This window comes from Hemicordylus capensis, chromosome 9, assembly GCF_027244095.1.
Source record: "Hemicordylus capensis ecotype Gifberg chromosome 9, rHemCap1.1.pri, whole genome shotgun sequence".
Taxonomy (NCBI): Eukaryota; Metazoa; Chordata; class Lepidosauria; order Squamata; family Cordylidae; genus Hemicordylus; species Hemicordylus capensis.
In genome coordinates this window covers 16452850-16472397 of record NC_069665.1, presented here as the reverse complement: position 1 = coordinate 16472397, position 19548 = coordinate 16452850, and the positions used below count along the sequence as shown (strand labels likewise).

General features: G+C 41.7%; 1 protein-coding gene across 1 annotated transcript in view; it reads left to right on the top strand.

The window, feature by feature from the left end:
• Positions 1-19548, top strand: part of CMTM4 (CKLF like MARVEL transmembrane domain containing 4) — a 43835-nt gene that overhangs the window by 10293 nt on the left and 13994 nt on the right. The window contains exon 2 of the mRNA XM_053271010.1: positions 12390-12566. Coding sequence (XP_053126985.1) covers positions 12390-12566 — 177 coding nt within the window. The remainder of the gene's footprint in view (positions 1-12389; positions 12567-19548) is intronic.

The following is a 19548-nucleotide window of genomic DNA, read 5'->3' as shown; positions in this document are numbered from 1 at the left end:
CTTAAGCTCAGATTTTGAAGAGCAACAGTCTCCAATTGACACCATCTGGAATCTATCTGAGAGGTAGGAGCAGAAGCACTGTAAAACAGTGCCTCCCACCCTCAACACCCTCAGACGTTCCAGAAGGATACTATGGTTGATAGTATCGAAAGCTGCCGAGAGATCCAAAAGGACCAACAGAGTCACACTTCCTCTGTCAATTGCCAATTGGAGATCATCCATCAAGCCGACCAAGGCAGTCTCCACCCCATAGCCCACCCGAAAACCAGTTTGAAAGGAGTCTAGATAATCAGTTTCCTCCAAGACCGCCTGGAGCTGAGAGGCCACCACCCTCTCAATTACCTTGCCCAGCCATGGGAGGTTGGAAACAGGCCTATAATTGCTCAACTCCGAGGGATATAATGCAGGCTTCTTTATAAGAGGTCTAATAATCGCCTTCTTAAGACAAGGAGGCATCCTGCCCTCCTTCAGAGAAGCATTTATGATTTCCACCAGGCTGTTTACAAGAACCTCCTTGCTAGATTGAACAAGCCATGTTGTAGCCTAAAAGAACACAACTTCTGCAAACTTTCTTGCTCAGTCATCTAGTGGTGATATTTCCTTGCCCCAGGTAACCAAGTCTTTAAAAGTATATTTCAAGTTGAAAGTAATGTTATAGCATGTTAGGCCAGGGGTTCTCAAGCTTGGGCCCTCAGATGTTGTTGGTCCAAAATTTCCATCATCCCCAGCCACAGTGGGCAACATCTGGGGACCCAAGGTTGTAAACCCCCTGTGTAAGGCAACTCGCGCTACATAAAATGTCTGGTTCTCTCTCAGACTTCCCAACTGCCATGTGCTTGGTTGCCCCTAAGCAACCAGTGTGGAACCAGCGTGCTGTGGCTCATTCTTGTGGTTGTCTAGCCTTCTTTTATGGAAAAGAATCTATTGCGTCACTTTGTGCTACTCCTGTGTGAGTGATTGAATCGGGATTCTCATGATTGGCCCTGAAGCCTCCTGTTTTGTTTCACAAACAATGTGGCTCCCCACCACCCTCCCACCCCACCCTGCTGGCTTTAGATAGGGTTTCACACGTAATCGAGACCCTTGTCTGAGCCAACTTGGTTATCTGTGCTAGCTTAGTCCTACAGGATAATCTTGTCGGCTTTCTCCTGTATGTCCTCAAGCTGAACATTTGGAATGTGAACTGCCAGTTTGTTCTTTGTATTTGCGGCTGATTATCTCTTAAAGGGAAGCAGACTCAGAAATGCTTCTTAGATGCAGTTTTTCTCCAGGCTCTTTTGCATGCTTAGTTGAAAGCAAACCTCTTTTGTCAGTGGTAATTATTCCCAGGTAAATGACACAGTGGGGAAATGCTTGAATAACAAGCACAAGCTTGCCGGTTTGAATCCCCGCTGGTACTATATCGGGCAGCAGCGATATAGGAAGAGGCTGAAAGGCATCATCTCATACTGCACAGGAAATGGCAATGGAGATGGCAATGGTCAACCCCTCCTGTATTCTACCAAAGACAACCACAGGGCTCTGGGGGCGCCAGGAGTCGAAATCGACTTGACGGCACACTTTACCTTAAATGTGGCCGAGGTTGCTACTTGGCTACTTGTCGTCTGCAACTGGATTTCCTTTCAAGCAGTAATTCCAGAGTTGGCTGTTCTCAAGTGTTTTATGAAGCATGGTGCGCTGTGTTTCATTTGCAACAACTAGTGAAAGAGTTGAATATGCAGTGGTACTTTTAAGCTTTGAAATAAAACATTGCTTCTAATTGTTTTAGTGGTTCCTGGCCTGGTCTCACACTTGCACTTATCATGGAAAGGGATGTTTGCTTTTTAGGGCTGAAATGTCCATTGAAGCATGAAACCCAGGTTTTATTTGTGTCTTCCCCTGAGCTTTGACAGGAGAAATAGAAACCCCCGAGAAGCCCAGCCATTGCTTCTGGTTTCCCTAGGGACATCTTATTATTTATGCTTGTGCTATTTCACTGGTACAGTGTAGTGTGTTTTTGGTATAGGAAGGGTGGTATATAAATCTAAATAAATAAATAGTCCTTTTTCTCCCAAAGTAGCTTTTTGGGCTGGCATTGGGAATTCTCTGTTTTGGGTACGTGTCTGTAAATCACGTGTGTTTGGTACAAGTGACTGTATTTGGTACCAGTGACTGCATCTTTTTTTTTTTAATTTAAGGTTCTGCTTTTCCATTATGTCTAGACTATTTTCTATTTTGCCTTTTAAGGCATGGCATCTAAAGGGACCATCGAATTGCAAACTCTGGATTCTTGGGATTCTGAATACTTTTTTTGGAGCTGCTGAAATTCTTGTTCTAATGGTTCCTTTTAGATTGCACCGTGCTCCTGATTATTTCCTCATTAAAATTCTTCTCCCATCCTGGCACTGGTAGTTGGATACTTGATATGTGTTTGTGTTTTAAACAAGGCTCTTAAGTATAAAGTGATAGCTTTTTAGTTTAAGATGGGATTTGTAGTTGGGCTTCTTCCTTAGTCTATAAAATAGCCTGGAAGCGTTTCATCCCAGATTACTCTGAAACTGCTTCTAAATGTTTGCAATCAGCAAACCAGCTTCATGTGTACTAGATTTCAGTGGATTTTTAGGAGGGGAAAGGTTAAATTCCTATTAATAAATTTCAGCTAAGCTGGTTTCCTTCATAAACAGTTAGATGAAGGCCTTCACTACGAGGTATCATTCTCCATGAAGCAGCTTCACAAAAACTTTTATTGTATTAAAATTGCCTATGGAAGGTGAGGAATGAGTCTTGTTCTAGTGACCTTTTTTCCACTTTGAAAATGGTCATGGGCTGTAGTTCCATGGCAAATTGGCCCTTAGCTACTAGAGTAGATAGAGGCCATGTTCACACTAGGGATGTGTATGAAATAGATTTAGCGTTCCGAGCTTGGAACAGAATGCTAAATCCATGCAACATTCCATCAGAAGTGGTCAGAATGGCACTCGTTTGGCATCTGTGCACATGCGGTGGCCATTTGTGTGGTTGTGCTGACCATGCAAATGCAGCCGCGCATGTGCAGAAGCCAGAAGAATGTTCTGACTCGAAACAGGCCCCTTCATTTGAAGGACGTCTGTTCCAAGTTCAAAACACTCGAAACGGCCCGTTATGAGGTGGAACGTTCCAACAGCTGACTGTTCTGCACATCCCTAGTTCACACAGTGCAGAACCTACTTGCAGCTGACTTATCCGTGACGGTTTGAACCCACACCAAGGCAGGAGCCTGAGGTTCACTTAAGGCCTCAGACTGTTGTGTAATCAAGGTTTGAAGTTGGCTTGCCAAACTGAGTGCTGCTCCCACTGAGATGTGTGTTATCTCTGATCCCATGCACTTCATGAACCTCTGGTTCATTCCAGGTGAGCTAGCCCTCTTTGGCCACTGGACCAATGGCTGCAAGGTGGATGACATAGTGAAGGCTTGCTAGTCGAAAGGCAGCACAAGGCAGGCTGGGATAGCATCCTTCCAGCAAACCGAGATATGTAATACTCTGCCGTACCAACTTCAGGTTCCCTCCATATCTCAGGCTGGGGGGACCTTAGGTTCTGCAATGCGTGTAAAGCTAGCCAGAGCCTCCCACAGGTCCAGCAAAAGATTTCAGCATATACTGTGAATATTGGACATAGAATTATTTGAGCAGAATAGCAAAGTGGAAAGATTACTTTTGGCTTCATACAGACTTGCCAGGATTGTACAACTGCCTGCTGTGCAAATTATGCTGGATGGCTGTACAGCATGACACACCCAGCATATAACTAAACTGCACATTTGTGTAAGTGCAGTCACTGTCTTGGATTGTGAGCCCTTTGGGGATGGTGAACTGCCTCTTGGAATGTAACACATGACTAAACCTCTGTACAAATCAACCCGAGCAGCAATTGTTAGGAGCAGCAATTGCTTTTGAGTAAATACCTTCCCCTATGACTGCATCCAATTGTGTTTTTGTGCAACACACAATATTATGATTTTGGTTGCACTAGAACAGTGATCTTCCCTGTTTTTCAAGCAGGGGCCACTTTGGCAAAAAACCTTGATAGTGGGAGCTCATTTTATTCTCACACTTGTTACTTGGTGTCTTGCTCAGGGCTTCATGCCTGTGTGGGGATTTGGATTTAAATTTCCCACATCCAAGGCCAACACTTCAGCATAACTTTGATGTGCTGCTTGGACAATGCCTTTCGTATGGCTTTCGGAAAACGTCTGTGGGAAAGATAACTTTCAGTGCATCAAAAGCATTGCAGGATTCAGCTAAAACGGCTTCGAAAGTGGCCTTCTTGGGCCTCATTTAAAGAAGTAAAAACAAAACAATTCACACTAGACTTTATGTGTAGTCAGCTGCGGTCATAAGTATATCTAATTCCGGGAACAAATGTTATAATCAAGAACAAATTTTATTTAAAAAAAATAAAAGCAGTAGTGAGAACACATAATTAAATGGCAGTGCTGACATGTGCTATTATAAAATTCAAGAGCATATGAAACTTATTTCTTTGGGTACTTATGCCCCAGATGCAAGAATGTACTGTAAGGCAGAGGAAAATGCATATAAGTGGGGGGAAATATTGGGGCTGGGGCGGGGGGAAACCACTTTCAAATACCAGTTGCTTTTTAAATTCAGTGTTCTAAGAGGAGGTAATTTTCCACATACATGTAGTTAGTCACTTCATCACATATATGCTAGGTTTTAAAACTGGATATTATCTTTTGTGTTACTAAAAGAAAAAAATCAAGGGGTGGCCAGTTTATTCAGCACAGGGCCACATCAGAATTAATCATGAACCAGAAGGCAGTAACCAATATGTGTGTATCAGAGGTATGGAACTGCCTGAATGTGAACATTATCTTCATAGACGTGGTTGCTGCCAAGCAGCAGTCAGTAGTCAGGTTGTGCTTGTTCTGTAGCATTTTTAAAGCAGTTCTTGGATATAAGTTTGAGGAACTAATTACGAAATCTATAACGTATGACCACCAGTGTGGAACCATGTAATGGTCAAGATCCAAAGAATCCAAGTGTCACGAATCTAAGGGAGTTATAGTTTTGTGTTTCTTAAACAGTAGCTGTGTCTGGCAGATGGCTTTGAAAATTAAGGGGAGTTGCAAAAACAGCCTAATATGGCATGGGGGCTAGCTGTTGAAAGTGGGGGAAAATCCATTAATATGCACAAGCCTGCAACTCCAGGTGAACCTGGAGTTGCCAGTGTGCTCCGGCTTCATTTTACTTGCCTCCTATTAAACCCTTTAAGCATTTTTTGGTGGTACATTTTTCAAATGTTGCAGTTTCATCACAAAATGTGGGTGAGGCTTCCACTAAAAGTAGGTGGGGATCTGCAGAAAGGCTTACCCTGTGTGACTGAAGCCCATTGTAAATATCCTGCTTAACTGAATGGCTGACATCTAGAGAAAGCTGCATGCCTGCGCTGCAATGAATGGGTATTTTTCAACTTTTCTTCACCTCTGGAGCCCACTCTGCCTCCTGAAAATATGTCCCTGAGGGTTGTGCAAGGCATATTTTTGGGAGGCATAATGGGCTCCAGAGCGAGGGGGAAATCATCAAAAGTTGCCCCTCCCCACAGCAAGCACACCTCAGATGGTGTCAATATTAGTGCATGTTTTTATTGAATTGGTCCCAGTCTGTTTCCGGGCCCAATTCAAAGTGCCAGTGTTAACCTGGTCCCAAGCCATTTAGGGCTTTAAAAGTTATATGAGAAAGAGCCTTGCCCCATGTGCCCCAACCTGGACCTTAAGATCTTCTTTAGAGGCCCTCCGCCAAGTGTCCCTACCAAACGAGGTGAGGCAGGTGGCTATTAGGGAGATGGCCTTTTCGGTGGTTGCACCCTGTTTATGGAATAGCCTTCCCAGTGAGGTTTGCCTGGCTTCCTCACTTTGTGCTTTTAAATGCCTGGCAAAGACCTTCTTGTTAAAATTTTTGATCTGATTCTAAAAAATGTTTTTAATTTTTTAAAATTGTATTTTATATCCCCCCCGCGACCCACCCTCGGTCTGCTATGATTTAATGTGTTGTGTGTTTTTTATCTTAAGTTTTAATGTTGTGTTGTAAGCTGCCCAGAGAATAATTTGTTATGGGGCGGCTAACAAATAAAGTTTATTTTTAGTTGTTATTATTGTTGTTATTATTATGCTATTTACACACATTCTGCCAGCTGTTATTGACTGGATTTGGTACTTTAATTATCAGGCCCTTTCCAAGGGACTAGGATAACTAAACAAGAATTAAAGATATTGTCGTAGTATTTGTGCTGTCCCAAGTACTGGCCTTCTGAAGTTGATGTGTTTTAATTTTATTGATGCCCAAGGTGTCGAGATGATGTTCAAGTTCTTTTGGTACTGCACCAAGGGCACCAACAACTATTAGCACCACTATTGTTTTCTTTTTCCAGAGCCGTTCGGTTTCAGTCTGAAGGTCCTTGTATTTAGTTATTTTCTCCAATTGTTTTTCATTGATTTGTCTATCCCCTGGGATTGCAATATCAGTTATCAGAACCCGATTCTTCTCGCTGAGGTGTATTGTCAGCTAAATGTCTATCAGTTTGTATTTGAAAATCCCAAAGGATTTTTGCCTCTTCATGTTCTGTGACCTTCTCAATTGGATGATTCCACCAATTCTTGCAAAAGTTCCAGTGTAGTAGGAGTAGTAGTAATTAAAAAGAATGTACCAAATTTGGAAAAAGAAACATCCAGATACAGAAATAACAGAACAAAAGCTAGCAGACCAGAGAAGATTCATATTCAGAAATTCATTCAGAAATAAAGTATTCACAGAAGTTGAGCTGGAAGAACTGCAAAGAGCAACACCGGCTCAAGATATGGAAGAAGAATTACCACCAACTGAAGAAGTTGCTCAGGCGCAGGTGGAGGAGGTGTTGGAAATAGAGGATGCCACTGTTGCTGAACTGTTTCAAAATCAAAACCAGGCAAGCTCCCCTTCGCTTTCACCTCAAAAACCTGAATGCCGTTTAACAGAAAAGCAACAAGAACTAAAGCAAAAAATAACTGAGCACATGAACCAAACAACCACCAGGGTTCGACTTCCAGCTCTAAAAGCAGTTGCCAGAAAACAGCTTGCTCAGGCATTAAAACATGTAAATGCTGCACTTGCAGGAATAACAACCAGTAATTTGCAAGAAACAAACCAACTAATGTACAGTGCAGCAACAATAACACAAGATCTCGGATATAAGATCAGTGGACCTGTAAAAAAAGAAAGTAGTATATCACCTAAATGGAAGATTAGATTAGAAAATAAAATCGCCAGGCTTAGATCAGATGCTAGTAAATTTAAAGATATAAAAGACAAGACGCTGACGAATGAAAACACCAAACAGTATCTGATCCAAAAACACCATCTAGATTCAAGGAAAATTAGAGAAGTCCTGGAAATAATAAAGCAGCAAATAACAGCCGTGTCAAAGAAGATTAGCAGATACGAAGCCAGAATTACACAACACAGGTAGAATCTCCAATTCCAGTCGAATCAGAGACGTTTCTACCAAAGCATAGAAGGAGAAACTGCAAGAAACCTAGAAACACCAAATAAAGAAGAAATAGTGCAATTCTGGGGGAAATTATAGGATTATATACTCCAATAGATTATATCCGATAATCCAATATAGATTATATCCAATAATCTAATAGATTATAATAAAAAAGCAGGCTGGGTAAAAGAGGTCAAAAAATGTAACCAACAAATATAAAATCTAATAATAACACCAGAATTAATAAGTGGAAGAGCAAAGAAAATTAAAAATTTGACTGTACCAGGCGATGATGAACTGCATGGCTTCTTCTTCTTCTTCTTCTTCTTCTTAATTATTATTTCTTGTTTACACAGTCAGACAGGTGTTATTGACTGGTTTGTTTTATCCAGACGACAAGTCCTTCCCAAGGACCTGGGATGGCTGGATTTTATTATCAATGTTGTTGCTGTTGTTATAGATATCGTCGCAGAATATAGGCTGTTCCCAGTAAAGTTGCTTTTTGTAATTGGCTGCTGCTGTTGTTGTTTTGTTTTTGTTTTAACGTGGAAGTCTAGTCCCGCATGCGGGTGCCAGCAATTTGAGATCTGGGGATGTGTTACAGGAAGTAGCTACAGCCAGCTTCTCTCGAGTTCCTGAGTTTGTGGTGGAGGACATAATGAATACAATAAAAAAGTAGTGTACAATGTGTTGTGTAATGCGAGTGTGCAAATCCACCCTTAGTGATGCTTGATGGGAGCAGGTGGGAAACTAATCATCTTTTTGCTTTGACGGAAAGATTGTTTTCTCTTGGAGAAGCAGTGCTGCCTTGAAGCCATATTATTGAAAATATGTGTGTTTGTGCCAGCTGCGTTAGATGTGGGGAATACATCCGCTTTGCAAGGAATGAGACCTACTGAGGTCCAGGCTTTGAGTTGGCTGAATAAAATGAAAACAATAAATCTTAGTTTGAATGCAAGAGGCTTCTAATACCTTTAAATGTACTTTGAGGAGGTGTAAAGGTCTCTCCCCCCCCAATCTTTGTACAGTACATGAGTATTGTTTATGCTGTGCCAACAGTTTAAAAAGTTGGGAAATAAATCCTGGTAGTGTGACATCCTTACTAAAAGATTGTGGGTATTTTCAAGCAAGAAAAATGTTGAGTATTCGGTGGTTTTTCTGAAATCATCTGTAATTATGTCATTGAACCACACAATAAGTCTTTTTGTGGGCCTCTTCAGATAAACAGGAAAGCTTTTTGTTAAAAAAAAAAAAAGAACAACCATAGCTGAACCATTTTTAATGCTTACGTTGCTCGATTTCTCAAAAATAAAACGCAGCAAATTTTAACTGTAATGGGGAAAATGGTAGCGGCAGTAATCTTCTTTCTATGAAACCATTTAAGGTTTAATATGTATTGCAACATTGGTTTTTTTTTTAATGCTGGAAGTTGCAATTGGTTTTGGTGATTTGCTGGAGTACAGCTGATATGGCTGCAGTTCATTTACATCCCCATTCTATGCATGTTTACTCAAGAGTAAGTTCCATCAAATTTAATAGGATTTTCTTCCAAGTAAGCTGCATAGAATTACAGGCTTAATTAGCCACAGGCAGGATGGTTTTCTGATTTATTTATTTTTTAAATCAAATGTCTAAGTCAATTTTAAAAATTCAGAATATATGAGCTGCATCATCCTTGTGCAATAAGACCAAGTGTTCAGAAAGAGCTATTCTGCTTTCAATGGTTTGATCCATAATGGTTGGAAAGAAGCTTGCAAACCTGCTTATGAATAAAAGAAATAATGAAGGGATTTGGAGAATAGCAAAGGAGAGTTCTGTAGCCAAGCTGGCATCATTCTAGTCTGGTTGTACCACTGCTTACACTGTTGCAACATGAGTGGACCTAGGAGAGTGGTAAGCCCTGCCTCTGTTCTTTGCATCTTGCCAGTGTCTTAGATCAGTAAGAGCAGTGTGCTTAAAAAATAAATAATTTTTAAGAGCTGTGGGGGCGGGGAGTGTGTCTTTAAGGGGGGTAGTATCCCCCCGCCGCTCGCCCCCCGCCACTCTCCCCCTTACCTCGATTGTCAGGCATTAATGACAGTGACCCATGCCCTTGTTATCTCCCGTTTAGACCAGAATGCAGCGGCTCGTCTACTCATGGGTGCCAGAAAATATGACAGGGTAACACCTCTCCTACAGTCATTGCACTGGTTGCCTATTCACTTCCGAGCTCAATTTAAGGTCCTGGTTCTGACCTTCAAAGCCTTGCGGGGCCTGGCGCCGGTCTACCTACAGACCCGCCTCTCCCATCCAGTTACATCCCGTCCGGTTAGATGAGCTCAGATGGCCCTTCTGTCGGTCCCTGATTTCCGAGATGTTTGGGGCTCTAGTACCCGGGGAAGGGCCTTTTTGGTTGCTGCCCCGCTCCTTTGGAACTCTCCCCCCCTACAGATCCTGCTAGCACCTTCCTTACCAATCTTCAAATTGCTATTGAAGACTGTTCTTTTTCGCTAGGCTTTTGCCCTGTAGTTCATTTTTCTGTTTCCAGGTAGTTCCTTTAGTTCTTTAATAATTTTAATTATTAATGTAATGTAATTTTAAATGTTGCCTGTTTGCCTGTTGTTGTACACCACCCAGAGTCTTCGGAGTGGGCGGTATATTACATGTCTCTAATAAATAAATAAATAAATAAATAATGAACTGGTGGCTTTTGGTGATTCTAGCTTCTATAGGTGTAATGAGGCTTAGACATTCTTGTAACTGCACATGAAAGGTCTGGTTTGTGCTAACTCCAAAGTGATACCAATACCACTAATCCAAAGTGATACCAATTTGGAGTAGTAGAAGGGGAAGCAGCATGACTGAAATCGGAGTTAATTTGTGTCAAATCACATTTTTGGCTACTGAACTCAATGCAAGCTGGTAATACAAGTAAATAAGATACAGCCAACAGAGAGCTGTCATTGTTGGTATCTTCTGACATTCTGTCAGTGATTTTACTTGGCTTTAAAAATGTCTAATAAAGTACTTCAAATCCAAGTTTGTCTACTGTGTTGGCTGACTCTTCTTTCATCTGCAGTAATGAGGAAAATATTCCTGGCTGCAGCATTGTTTATATCTTACAGTGCATTTTGCATTCCATTTCTTTGATCCTTGAATCAGCCAGGTAAGGTTGACCATTATAATCCATTCTTCTTACAAATGAGGAAACTGAGTGACGTTTTCCCCTTCTTCATCTCCTTTCATCTGCTCACTACATGTTCTGTTTCATGGATAAGTAAGGACCATTATTGCAAAATTAATCTCCCCTAAACTTCTTGTTTCATCCAGTTCTTATGCTTTTGTATAGTTTTGCTGAGCTGAGCTAGGTGTTCACAGTACTACCAGTCCAGTTGTTAAGCACTCTGTATTTCAAACTGCCTTCTAAAAATGCAAAATAAAAATACAGAATATATGTTCTTTATAGCAGTAGAAATAAAGGCTAATGTCTGTACCAAGGGACTCATCTGCTGAGTGTCAGGAAACTTCAGTTGATTCAAAATGCTGCCACAAGAATTGCTAATGGGGGTTAGTAAGCTGGAACACTTTTACACAGTGGATTTCAAATACATTAGTTTTCGGTTTGTTTCCAGGCTCAATTCAAAGTGCTGGTTTTTGAAAAGCCCTAAATGGTCTAGCAAGAGGGTATAGTAAGGATCACTACCTACCTTCCTTCATTATTACATTGACAGCAGGGATTCTGCTCCATGTCCCCTGGGCATCTGAAGTTTGGTGGGTTCATACGAGAGGCAGGGCCTTTTCAGTCATGGCACCTCTGCTGTGGAATTATGGTAAAAACCTGGCTTTGTAGGAAGACCTTTAGCAATCAAGTAAATTGATAGAGCTCTGCTGTTGTGCTTTGCTGCTTTGGTGGTTGTGGGTCATACAATTTACATGGATTCTTTTAGTTACAGTTTTAGTAGTAGGTGAGGCCTGTCGTTGACTGGCCAAAGTTCAAGAAATTAAATATGTAATAGTATTCTTTTATTAATATGCTTGCAAAAGCTGGGTGTAAAAGAACAGTTTGAAATGTGTAAGATTTCAACTGCAAACATTATTCATGTATTGAATAAAGAGCATATATGGAACATTAAGATCATAGTAAATGTGAATCTGACACGGATCTTCTGCTTTTCTTGGGCATGATGTTATCTTGGAATTATTGATCTGATTATTGAGTCTTACAAATGTTTTGAAAAGAATAACCGTTAAAATATTTATTATTTTATAATTTATTATAAATAATTTATTATTTATTTCTATGTAAACAACCCTGAGCTATTTTTGGAAGGGCGGTATAGAAATCAAATAAATAAATAAATAAATAAATAATAAAATGTTACAGTTTTATTCAGCATTTCTTCTAAAAAAATGTTTAAGCCTTTCCCCAAGCATATTCTAGTATAAAAAGGAGGGCATTCAGCTAATTTCAGTGGCAGGATTGTCTATGCAAAATTTGGTATCTGTAGGTCATTGGGAAGTATGACTTTATTTCACTCACACAAATAAACAAATTCTTCAAAATATATAACAGATTTGATAATATTTAATTCCTCCCCCTCCCATTGGCATCCTTTGTTTTCTTTAGAAAGAAAAGTAGGGTATACTTTTTTAAAAACAAACTAAAAAAAAAATACTGGTGGAGCTTTATCAATTTAGTATGTATTTAATGATTCACGACTTTAGTCTATGAGACATGCAAACATCTTGTGTTGATTTCTTCTTTTAAGTCATGTCTTTTATTATGAATCGTGGTTGCATTGTGCATTCTTGAGTGTCTAATTTGCAGTGAACATTTCATAATTATTTCTGGCTGTCTTCAGAATGTTGCAGAACTCTTTTATATGTTCCTCTTTCCCCCCCACTAGGTTTTGGCACTGATTTCCTTCATCTGCATAGAGACCATCATGGAATGCTCCCCTTGCGAAGGTCTTTATTTCTTTGAATTTGTCAGCTGTAGTGCATCTGTAGTTACTGGCGTTCTGTTGCTTATGTTCAGTCTAAATCTCCACGCAAGAATACCACAGATCAACTGGAACATTACAGTAAGTTCTCATCCAAACCTTCACTTTATAAAAATAGCTGAATAAACATTTGAAGTTTAGACTTTAAGCTCTGCCTGCCTCATACAGAAACTTGAGATCCTTAGTAAATGCTCCTTGCACCAAGTGAAATACATATGCTGCTTTATATTCAACGTGAACCCCACTGGTGTAATAAGCTTTATGAAATATTGGATGTTAAAAGTATATAAAGCTGAAATTGTGTCTAAAAGCATGCCCCCCCTGCCCCCGTGCATGGCAGGCTTTCCTTCTATGCAAGTCTTTATTGTTTTCAATTGGGGAAAGCAGAGCCTGCAGTTTTCTAACTGTTTAATATCAACACCTGGTTTAAAAATTAAGTATGAATTGAGTGTGTTTAAGCCTGTAAATCAATAGGCCATTGATGGACACTATTCTAAAAATGGGCTATTTTGGAATTAACCTGCTTTTCTGAGTGTGGAAGCAGACGCTTTATGCACTTCTCTTCTGGCTCACATGCTGTAGGGGGAGGTCTGCACCATTTTTACTAGCCTGCTTCTGTACCTTTACCAGCTGCCTGAAGCATAGACCTTTAGCAGGGAAGCATTTCCTGGTATGGGGTTAAACAGTGGGGGTGTATTTCTGGGTGTTAGGCACAGGACTAGGGCCTGTGAAGAAGATGCAAATCTATATGGGAACCCCAGATTTCACTAGCTTGTTTTGACCAAATTATGTGGTGTTTTTGCAGGTGGCCTCATATATTTCATTTAGATTCCATGAGAACCCCTGCAAGATATAGCCCAAAGATCACCTTAAGCCCTTTACCTACCTCATAGGATTCTGTTAGCTTTGTTCTTTTTTACTTCATTGGTATTCTCTCACCTTTTCTGAGCTTATATATGAGAGGTTCACAGGTTGGAGCACTTGTTCTAGATCTCTAAGGATCTGGTAAGCCTTTGAGTATATACCTATCTTCAAAATACAAGCTTCTGCAATTTTCTGGAGCGCCACCATAGCTTTGGATGCAGAAGGTCCTAGGTTCAATCCCTGACATCTTCAGGTGAAAAGACCCCTGTATGAACCCTTAGCTTAGACCATCTCTGCTAATCAGCATAGGAACATAGGCAGCTGCCGTATACCTAGTCAGACCATTGGTCCATCTAGCTCAGTATTGTCTTCATAGATTGGCAGTGGCTTCTTCCAAGGTTGCAGGCAGGAGTCTCTCTCAGCCCTGTCTTGGAGATGCTGCCAGGGAGGGAACTTGGAACATTGATGCTCTTGCCAGAGCGGCTCGATCCCCTAAGGGGAATATCTTTCAGTGCTCACACTTCTAGTCTCTCTTTCATATGGAATCAGGGCAGACCCTGCTTAGCTAAGGGGACGTCATGCTTGCTACCACAAGACCAGCATAGATGGTCTTGAACTGGATGGACCAATGGTCTGACTTGGTAGAAGGCAGCTTCCTATGTTTCTATGCTGTGCACAAGTGTGAGAATCTTTGAAGAGCGAAAATTGTATAGTATCATAATACTCTCTCACTGTCCCTGGCCACAGTTAAATTGAACACTAAGCCATTTAGTAGCAGTGATTCTTTTTTGTGGCTGTCCTTTGCAAATAAGCAGTTGGGTGTTTTGCTTGTCCTCTTTGTTTTAATGCATGTGATAAATATTCTGGCAGTAGTAACATTAAAAGAGAAATCCCATGCAATGCCATTTTGGGCAGCAGTGCTGATTTAATCCCAGCTAGGGAGTTGATGCCATCTAACCTGTCCCTCCTAATGTAGCAAGTGGAAGGTGAAGCCAGTAAAGAACTATATTGTGGTATGTTGGAAGGAAAGCTGAAAACTGTGAGTCAAGGGGAAAGAGTAGAGAAGTGAAATTTCTGGTGAGAATGGAAGGAAATAATAGTGGAAATGTCTCCTCTCCATTGTGATGCTTAGCAAATAAATCCAGCTTTTCAAGGATGCATACAAGTAGCATCAAGGAATGTGATGGATGTCTGACCATGTGTTCCAGGTGAGATTAACTCATAGTGCTTGCTTAAATGTCTTGCAAATAACCAAGTTATTTAATGTAATTTTAGCTGGTCGAATTGGTCCTCATTATTGACTTGAGTGGATTCTGTTTGGTGAATAGGATGAAGCAGAGCGGTAGTTCCAAATCATATACAGGCACAATTTAAAGACCTAATGTTGTTGAACTGTGTCTTGGCACAGGAAAGTCATGTAGGCTTAGTAAAAATCAATAGAAAATATAGAACACCTGACCCTAGTACAGAGGTTCCCAACCTGTGGTACTCCAGATGTTGCTGATTGACAGCTCCCATCAACCCCCCCAGCCACATTAAATTGTAGCTGGAGATGATGGGAGTTGTAGTTCAGCAACATCTGGAGTACCACAGGTTGGGAGTCCCTGCCCTGATATTAGTGGCTGCTGCATCTAAGTATTTGGTGCCAGCTCTATGCTGCATAAACATAAATGTGTCGTCATTCCTGTCCAGAGGAGCTGAAGGGTAGCGGAATCGGAGAAAAGGATGGAAAGGGGAGTACAAGGTTTGACAAAGGAGCAGCAAGTGGTTTTTAGGAGAGGGTTAACTCATGTCAGACAGCATCAAAGAGGTTGACCTATCATGGCCCAGTGGTTTTCTGTTGCAGGAATGGGCTTTGAAGGGGGTGGGGAAGAGGGGATTGAGTTGGCAGAGAGAGGCTTGAAGTTTCATCCAGGCATGCAGAACAGAAGGCGTGAAGCCAGGACCAAGTTACATATGACTAAGGCATTATTAGTTTTGATGGGCTTGGCAAACGGTTAGATTGGGACCATCTGGTGGTGGTGATGGTGGAGGGGTTTGGGAGGCTTTCACCCTATCCCTGCCACTGTCCACTTTGCAGGGTGATCTGTGTGCAGGGTTTGTGAGCAAATGGAGCTTTTATCTTTATATCGTAATGGTGACTTATATCAGAGTTAGAGATGGGAGATTGGGAGGCAGAAGAACAAAACTACTTTTAGAAATAATTGGAGCAAGTTTATTGACCGCTGGCAGAACGAGCCTCATTCAGTAAATATTAATCATCTTTTTGATGTTATAATTTAAAGAAATGTAAGGTGAATATATATATATTTCTGGGAAGGTATGCGTTTGTGTATGTTGGCATGGAATGTATACATACCTACTTGTAAGATAGCTGTATTTTAATTAATATTGGGTTTTTCAAAGCTCCCACTGATACCAGTGGGCTTTCCCCCCAAGGCCCCAAGCAAATTGGGGCACAGACTGGGACCACCACAGGAGATTCGGACTGAAGTCCCACTTCCCTCCTCCATTGTTCTGATCGGGATGCGAGCATCTGGCTGCTGTTCATAAAGGAAAAATGGTACCTGTAGGGGCTAGTCGTGCTTTAAATCTTGCATGTAGCTTGGCCGTAGGACTGAAACAAGTGAACAGAAGGCTGTTCTTTTTTTGCTGTGAGCCAAGAAAGCATGTTTCACTTTGCAATAAATTTCTGCTGTTACATCTCAGAGTTTTTCTGGTGCCTGTGCTTAAGAGCATTTAGAGTTTGCACTGACAAACACTGGCTCTTGAAAGTCCAGGATGGTGGAGTGCGACAAGCTGGCTCGAATGAGGAAGCTGTTAGATCGCATGACAGGAGTCATAAATGTGGGCATCTCTAGCATCTTTCGATGAAATTTATGCTCTTATCCCTTTGTTGCTACTGTTTCATTTAGCTCTTTCTCCTCTGTTCTTCCATGAGAGCTTCTATTGGCTTTTGTATGTGAGGATATAGTTCTAAGCAGAAAGCTTGTTATCCCATGCCATTATATTCTGGCTTTGGCTAAATCTCCTTGGCTCTTGGCTTCTGTCTAACATAAACATAAGACCCATAATTGCCAAGCACAGAAGAAAATCAGTGTCTATTCTAAGTTTTAAATGATATTCTGTGAACTGCAAAATCAGCTTAGTTTTCTCCCTGTTCCATATTGTAACGGAAAGTTTTGGCATTTGACCTTCGTGTTGCCTGAAAATCAACTTCTGCAGCATTTATAATAAATGTGCCTTTATGTATCACATTATATTCGTGCTCTAGTAGCTAACTCCACAGTGATGTGCCAACATGTTTTGTTCTAGTGGCATCAAATAATTTTCTTTTTGTTGCTAGGAAATTTTGACATTGCAGGGGACCTTGAAAGAGGAGGTGGTTTGTTTTTAGATTCCTAACCTCCTTCAGCTTGGATGTGGAATAGAAACTGGAAAAATGATTGTTCTCTTCACCCATGTCAAGGAAGCAGAATCCATTTATCTTCTGTGTTTTGTCTGGAACTGAAGCTGCTAAGGGATTTTGGAGGCTTCAGACTTTAAGTGCTAGTTGCTGCTTGGATCTAAAAGTTGGATCTAAAAGTGTGCATGAGGAAATCACAAGTTGCAGTACAAACATGCTATAATGTGAAGAGAGAAGGGGAAAGAACTAGAGAAAGAACTCATCTGTCCCCAAGGCACTTCTATCAGGGGTGTGCATGGACCGCTTTCTATGATTTGGTCTGAATTTGGATTGAACCATGGGTCTGCGAGCTGGTTCAGTTGAATCAAATGGCTAGGCCGGTTGGTTCGATGAACCAGGTCGAACCGGTTCAAACTGATTTGTGATCGAACTTCTCAAACTGGCCTGGTTCATGATTGGACCAGTTCTGCACATCCCTAACTTCTATATGTCAAGGAGATGTTGCTGTAGGGGAGGACAAAGTCATATTGCCGGGCATAAAAACTCACAAGTTCTAGGCCTTTGAGCGAAGGAGAGGGCAATATATGAGAGAAGAGGGTGTGTCTGCCCACCACCCCAGCTGTTTGAGCCAAAAGAGGGAGTTTCCATTGCCTCAGAGCTTCCACATTTGCTCCACTTCTGTAACTTCCAGGTTAAGCTGTGTACCATGCTGCTTCTCCAGAAGTTGAGGAAGGCGCATATTCAAATGTGAATAGTCATAAGACATTGACTGCCTAATGCCTGCAATATCTAGTGAAGAATTTTTGGCTTGGGGAAAAGAGTTTCCCTCATGCTTCACCTCACCTTGGGCAGATTCCTGACTAATGGAAGTAGCTTTCATCTGCAGCCTGGTGCCCTGCAAGCTGGGTAGCTTGGATGATAGGATGTCAAGTGTAGGAAAGAATTTAGGAGCATAGGAAGCTGCCATATACTGAGTCAGACCATTGGTCTGTCTAGCTCAGTATTGTCTTCACAGACTGGCAGCGGCTTCTCCAAGGTTGTAGGCAGGAATCTCTCTCAGCCCTCTCTTGGAGATGCCAGGGAAGCAACTTGGAACCTAGATGCTCTTCCCAGAGCAGCTCCACCCCCCAAGGGGAATATCTTACAGTGCAAACACTTCTAGTCTCCCTTTCGTATGCAACCAGGATAGATCCTGCTTAGCTAAGGGGACAAGTCATGCTTGCTATCACAATACCAGCTCTCCTCTCCACTCCTACTGGCATCGCTGTGGCTATCACCAAGTGAAAAGCTCTCGCTGCCTTCCTGGCCTGGTGTGACGAGGCTTGCTTCCCTCTCATCTGCTGACACTAATGGGCAGGTGCTAGTATTTGCCTAAGAAAATACAGTTTGCTTCTTAAGTTCTGTATGTTGGATAGTAATGCATTACAGGAAAGCTGTCTCATTCCATGGGGTGAGATGGAAAGATGGAAACATTATCCCAGTAACTGGATTTTAAAAAGTTCCCGCATCTTGCTTTTGGAGAACCTGTCAGAACGGCCTGTGGAGTTGGTTGTCCTCCCTGTGTAGGTGGCATTTCATGTGGCTCTGGCCTGGCTGGCAGTTGTTTCAGAAGCGTGCGGAGCACAAAGCTTTGGTGACAGGCGGGTTAGAGGGGAGTGAGTCAGCTCTTGGCAGCAGTTCCGACCTGGAAGAGTTGGAGAAGGCTCTTTCTTTCCTAGCTGTTCCTTTTGCAGATCTCTTCAGATGGGACCTCCCAGCTGTCAAGCTGATGGCTTCACCCAGCAGTTGCTTCATGACACATCTCTCTAAACCTTTGTGTCCTTAATTCTCTGATTGGGTTGCGCTGGAGTTGCATTTGCTGCCACTAGAAGGTTTTTACACACACACACACACACACACACACACACACACACACACACACACACACACAGCCCAGGCAACCTCTGATAGTTGGGATTTGGTGATGTCCTGTTTAGGAGCAGTACCTGCTGCCTGTCCTCCCTCCCCATCTTTGGCATTATGGAAGGTGTGGACTTTGCAGGTGAATCTCCCGTCTGGCTGGAGTCCAGCAGCTGCTTCAGGAAAGGACAGATGGAACAGGGGAATGAGGTGGCTTGCCTGTGTTTGTGCCACACTCTTGCCTCAGTGTTGCTGTATTTTATTTATTTCTCTTCTCTTTTAAAATGCAGAGCAGCATGTAATAAACCAACAAGTATAACCTAATTAGACACAGATTATTGCTGTCGGCCTTCCAGCAGAGGCCAACGCATTGCAAACTTACTGCAGATAAGCTGCATCCTTTCCCTTGGGGGGTGGGGGGAACAGAATGGGAGAACTCTTTATTTCTTTTTACTCACTGGAGTGAACCTGGAGGGCTTCACTTTTTGTGACTTATCTGTAACATAGGAATCTCATTCCCGGACACTTCGAAGAGGCAGACAACGTCAACCTTTATTTAGCCAGATGGTTTACTTACACTTTACGTCCAGAGATATACCCCCCACACTTTAAGGATTTAGAATCAATCGGATTCTGAGCCCAAGCATTTTCCAGAAGTGCCTGGATAAGTCAGTTTCTGTAGCTTCCGTCAAGTCAGTTTTTATATTGTTGATAGGAATTTGTAACTAACTTTGGCTCCTGAGACTCACCCTTGAGAAGGGGGCAAACTAGAGATCTAAATGAATTTATCCTCACTAATGTTTGCACTGTCAGTCATTGTGAGATAATGTGTGATACCTGAGGGTGTTACCACCTAAACCTTTTCCTTTTACAAGAGTGCTTTGAACAGTGAAG